The 6,000-nt window shown below is 39.0% G+C and overlaps 1 protein-coding gene across 13 annotated transcripts in view; it reads left to right on the top strand.

Annotated features, from left to right (window-relative positions):
• Positions 1 to 6,000, top strand: part of MEIS2 (Meis homeobox 2) — a 175,296-nt gene that overhangs the window by 42,325 nt on the left and 126,971 nt on the right. The window contains exon 8 of one of the 13 annotated variants that reach the window (XM_054198641.1): positions 1,144 to 1,245. The exons of the other annotated variants lie outside the window; for them this stretch is intronic. Coding sequence (XP_054054616.1) covers positions 1,144 to 1,245 — 102 coding nt within the window. The remainder of the gene's footprint in view (positions 1 to 1,143; positions 1,246 to 6,000) is intronic. 13 annotated transcript variants of the gene reach the window in all.

Raw genomic sequence — 6,000 nt, 5'->3', positions numbered from 1 at the left:
GAGCCCAACTTGTGAGGTCCTTCCCTAGGAAGAGCTCAGGGGCACAAACCAGTCTGGGAAGACTTTGTAGGCACAGCGTATTTGTCTTTTGCAACACTTTCTGCTACAGTGAAAGACTTGAAATGAAATTACAGGCTTATGAACAGAAAAGCAAAGCATCAGGTGTCAGAGTGGGGGCCTGTGCTTTTTAGTTTTATCCTGTGAACTTTTAGGCAAATAGTGTTACAACAAGTCAGTGCCCTGTGGTTTTGCTATTTTTATGCTTCCTTATTTTCCAAATCAAATTAATGGAAACTCTTGTCAAACACTTTTCACCATGTTTCTATGAAATTATGTATTGCCCTATCAGTACTTTTGATCACTTAAAGCAGATCCAAAGCATCCTATGAGACATTTTGGGTGTGGAGAGAGGAGAGGGCCATGGCCTTCTCTTCTTTTTTGTTTGTTTTACGATTTTATCTGGTTACTGGAAACAATCCAGTAAAACTCTAAGATGGGAGAAAATAAGTTGCTTGTAAGCCTTTCTGATATCATAAAGATCTCTTTTCGGTTTTTGTTTTGTTTTGCGGGGGGGTTTTTTTGTCAACCAGTTGAAATTTTCTGACCAGAATTCACAAGTCTGTACGTTTGCTGCTTCTTCCAGTTTGAGGCATTTGGTTATTCTTTACTGTATCTTCCCTCATGGCTGAAGCCAGGCCCTAGGAAACTAGCAGGGACTAACTAGGGGCTTCAGCTCTTAAATGTTTGCTCTTATAATCTGCCTACTGAACTTGAAAGACAAAACGTTTCAGGCCTTTCCACTTTTCAGCATCTGATATGTATAGCAGATCAGGTATAGATGGTTTCCATTTTACCTTTACAAGGCTTCTTGGAGGAAAAACCTGCTGAAAAATGTTAGCCGCAAAGTACACACGGGCAGACGCAAAGCACCCGGCTGTCGGCTGGAAGGTGATTCACGAGTGGGAGCGAGCACAGGATCGAGCCCTTTGTTGTCAGCACCAAATAGCATATCACTCATAAACAGTATTAGTTGTGTTTCCAAAAACCTGTCACACTATATCTGAAGTACAGGCTTTAACTTAAACCTAGAAGAGCAGACTGTCAGTGTTCCCACGTAACCCTTCGCATTCTGGCATTTTCCAGACTGCCAGCCAAATGAACACTTTAGGAGGAGGTGCGTATATATGTCCGCAGCACCCAGCGGGTTAATCCACCCTACTGTGCATAGGTGTTGGAGCTCTTATGGTATGTAAGACTTGCCAAGTTTGGAGTTGTTTTGTGGGGGTTTTTTTATTTTTTTTTTTTTTTGCTGGACTATGCATTCACCGCAAGCATCTTTTGTGATGCTGCTCAGGTGTTTGTGAATGCGTAACAAATGATACTCTTATTTGTGTTTTATGTAACATACACATCTGTGTACATTTTATCACTCGGAAAAGCTTTTATGGTGCATTTTGACACGTTTCTATTAAAACATTATTTTTTTTTAAGCATTCAGCCATCCTCCATTTTTTAAAATACATCTTACAATAGACTAATGTGTGTTTTGGACTTGTGGCCTAACAAATGTCCTTTTTAATAACTGGAGCTTTTAACTTAGTGTATCTCAGGAATAAACGTCTGTTACATTTCTAGCCCTAACTTTTTTTTGGAGATGATGAACAGTCCTATGAATGTGTGCTTATATGCAATATCTCACCTGGAGCTTTTTAGTAGCTAAATAACCCTGAAAAGAGAGGTTTCTAATGCGCACAGTGCGTGGACTCTTGCTGTATTAGTGGGTACCAGCTTAAGGGATGTCTCCTGAGCAAGCAGTTGTGTCCAACAGCATGTTGTCTAAGGCGAACCGCAAAACATTAAAATGTCTCACAGTTTATAATAGCTATAAGGAAAATTGAGATGCTCTGATGGCTATTTTCCTCTTTAAAAAAAGACATTTTTATTCTTAAAGAAACTACGTTCGTGATTTAATGAAGAACAGTACAGGACGTTAGCCATCATTTACTTTAAGTTCTCCACATTCTGCTATATATAAACAGCTGCAAAATGTTAAGGTTAAATATTGATGAGATACTATTGAACTTAATTACTTAACTTCAACTGCAGGTAGAATTTTAATTGAACTTGGCTATTTTGCCTACATTTGCTACTATTCCAATGACAAAAATAACAGGAGAGCAAATGAGAAATGGTACTTAAAGTAAAATGCAGCTTTTTAATGTATACTACCTTTGGTACAGTTGATTGAGGAAACTGAAAACACTATCCCCCTTACTCTAACGGGGATAGAGAACTGAAAAAAGAAAATGGTCTCTCAAAGAAGATGCAAAAAAAAAAAAAAAGGTTTTTTGTCTCCTGATTTCTTTAATGACTTGTTATTGTTGTCTCAGCTGTAGCCAAAGTCTGCAGCTGGTATTCTTGACAGAATTACTATGAGAATGCTAAAAATATTTCTCTAAAAATATATATAAAAGAGATTTAAAAAGAACTCCATTTAGACTGCAGCACAAGGACATTTTGTCTGACAGCGTTTAGTAGGATGAAAAAGTTAAACAGAATAACAGCTATTTACATTCAAACTGCAAAGTAATTACTGAAGCAGACAAAATACTTAAACCTAATTTAATAACGCTTTCCTTCAGCCTAGGTGCCAAAACCTGGGCATAAACTTCCCAACTTGTGCTGAGGTGAGGAGGGGGGAGCTGAAGTTAAAACCATGTAGAAACAAGTGCATTGAACACTTTCCCGGTGAGGTACAAAGTGAGTTTCACTTTTTAAACAGAAGAGCATCATAAATCAGCCTAAACCACAAGTTTTAATGAGTATATCTCCTCTGGAATTGTGCAGTGCTTGCAATTCTGTGTGAACAAGACAAGGATCTGGTCTTACACTCCTTACTCAGGCAAAACTGCCACTGACATTAACGATAATTTTGCTTGAACAGAACAAAGTGCTTGACGGCAGTTATGCCAGCATGAGGGGTGCGAGATTAGGATAAACGTGCAAAAAAAAAAAAAAGTACAACTTCAAATGGCTGTACCTTTGACTTCTCGAGCTAGCATTTCCTCCAACTCCAAGGATCTTAATTATAACATTTGCTGGTTCAAAGATTAACATTTAGCATTCTGGGAAAGACTTTCTGGACTTTAGTAACCTGATCAGTACGGTCTCCTTTTGGTCTCTGCCTCTTTCTGGCTCTTTGTATTGCAGGGGAGATGATAGTATCTGGCACATTCCTTGGATGACTTGAAGATAGCAGCCTTCTGTGTTTGGGGCTGAAAGATTGTGAACTCTGTGTTAGCAGAAATGCCACACAGGGGAGGTGAATAGAACATTAAAGAAGCTTTAGCTTTAGGTACTGCAGCGCAAGCAAGAGTTGAATTTGAGAGCTGGGACTTAAGTGGACATTTGTCCCTGCTTTCTTCCTTAATAAAATCTGAGTGTTAACTGTGGGTAAGGGCATTTGAGAGATCACTAAAAATGAATCATTGAGTGCCCAGAAGAGCTTTATTATGATATACTATGGAGAACTTTAGAATATACCGTCTACTTTTTACGTGCTTATCGGATGCATGTATGAGTTACTATTACGGAAGTAAATTGTTTCGTTCTTTGCTGCAGAAGCAAAGTAATTCACCAAATTAAGGTGACAAAATAAAACTCATCAAAAACTGGATCTGTGTGGTCCTTTCTGTCCCTGTGTTCCCATGTAATTTTTTTGTGCCCCATGAAAGGCTATTGAGCAAAAAAACACAAGCTCCAACCAGCAATGTTTGTTGTGCTTGTGTGTGCATAATCCATTTTGAAAAACCCTGACACAAATACTAAATTTGGAAAAAATCTCAGTGCAGAAATCTTGACTGGCCAAAGTGAGTTTAGGAAAAAAAAACCACAACAACAAAAAAACCCCCAAAAAACAAACTAAATTTTAAAAATCCCCGGACTGATACTGGGTTCCAGGACTGAGTCTTTGTAGGTAGAGCCAAGAGAGGTCACTTGGTTTGGTTTGTTTGCCACAGTAGCAATTAGATAGAAGGACTTATTCTGTTCCTGAAGTTCCGCATGGATGTTGCCGCTGCCCAGTTAACTAGTGTGAAAATACCATGGAAAATAAATTATTAAACTATACTGTTATTACTAACTTGCCAGCTCCAGAGAAACAAATGCAGCCACATTTACATATGTGTCCATCTGTCTGTTTTTACACTTTATGTCTTCAGCCAGTGGGTGAAATTGTTTTAATCCAAGCTGCAGTCTGATTTTTTTTCCTTTTTTTTTTTCCCCCTGCTGATATTTTTCTGTGTGTGTATGTTATTTGTAGATGGACACGCATATTCTTGACAGTAGCTAGTTCTTAATTGTCCTTTTAAGTAACCTAATCTATCTGGCCACGGTAGTTTTAACCGGAGTAAGCAGCAGAGTTCTCCATGGATAATTTTCGTTAGTTAGCAGATTGTTACCATCTCAATGTTGCTGAAATCCCTAATCTCAGGTCAGCGTGAAGCTGCAGTGGTTACAATCCTGTTGCCTGATGCAGTGTGAATGGAAGTGCTTTCTGTCAGAAACATGTGGTCTCTTCAGTGGAGAGCCTGCGTAAATCCTGTGTAAATAGAGGGAGGCTAACAAAGGATGAGCCCCTGCAGCTCAGAGCATTTGGAGCCATTTGGAGGCTGAATTTGCTAAATGCTGCTTATACCGCCTGAAAAGTTGAAGAGAAAGGAGCATAAAATCCCTTCTTTTTTCTCTTTCTGCTCCTACCCTGGGGGGAGGGTGTTAAGGGCCAGGGAAGCCTGAGGTAAGCCTATGAAGACTGTTTTTTCAGTGCTCTTTTGAGTGTGAAAAAGGTGGCATGGGTCACTGTCCCCTCTTTAATGTCGGAAAACCCACACAGTTAGTAAATGTTGCATGTAAACTAAAGCATTTCATCCCTTCTCCTGCACTCCACGGCAGTGGGCCATGAACTAGTCACTTGAAAATCGCAGAAAAATTTCACTTCAACATGTCCGGACAGTTTAGCACAGCAGGAACGTAAGAGAGATCAGTAATTAGCAGGTTGCTTTACTGTTCCCCTTGTCTGCATTGGAACACTTTTTTTCACCTGATGTGAAAAAATGTTGGATTATAATGAACGAATAGCAAACCTCCTGGCTGTATAAAGGGGCTTAAACTGCTGTTTCTTAGTTTTCTCTTTAAATAGCTAGAAAAATATGTTGTTGGCTTTTGAATATAATCTCTAAGAATTCTCGGTTCGCTTCTAAAATAAACACGAGCTTTAAACACCGACGATTAAGGGCGCAAAAAAGCCAGTCTTTTCTCTTATTCTTGGACAGGAAAATAATAAAAGGGGAAATGCAAAACATTAAAGTTCTGCAAATAATTTTGAAAGATTTGAATCGCTGATTTTATAGCATGCACAGCTATAGCAATAACATAGCTGGGATGTCATTCCTACCTTCCAGTAAATAATAATATATTTGTAAATGCCTTCTGAAAATAAGACAAATCAGTGATTATAGAAAGGTGCCTATCCAGAAGTAGAAAAGGAACAGTTTTTATTCTGTCTCTTGTTGTAAATACACTTTAGATACCAGATACCCTGCAACTATTTAAGCCTTTAGCACATATTGCCAGATGGCAATAGGGACTTGCTCCTGACTGACAAACTATGTCGGTAATGTGGTTAGATCGAGTAGAATAGCTTTGTAAGTGAGGTCTGATAGGGGCTTAAGTTCTCTTCCTTTTCTTCCTATTTGAATTTACAATAGTTATTAAATAGTGAAATTTGTACGTCATCTTTACAGTATCAGCCCATGGAATTGCTGGGTGATATTCTGGAAAGCAAAAGATCTTCCAAAAGAACAGCGGAGAGAAGGCCAGCTCTTCATCTCCTTCCCGCTGCTAGAAGGGCAAAGGATAAGATAACGTCTTCCGTAGAGAGAGAGATGGTCGTGCTCTATGTCTGAAGTCTTCCTGTTCCTTCTCGTGCACCAGTGTCCAACC

Source organism: Rissa tridactyla, chromosome 4 (assembly GCF_028500815.1).
Source record: "Rissa tridactyla isolate bRisTri1 chromosome 4, bRisTri1.patW.cur.20221130, whole genome shotgun sequence".
In the NCBI taxonomy this organism is placed as follows: domain Eukaryota; kingdom Metazoa; phylum Chordata; class Aves; order Charadriiformes; family Laridae; genus Rissa; species Rissa tridactyla.
This window is presented reverse-complemented; position numbering and strand designations above follow the sequence as displayed.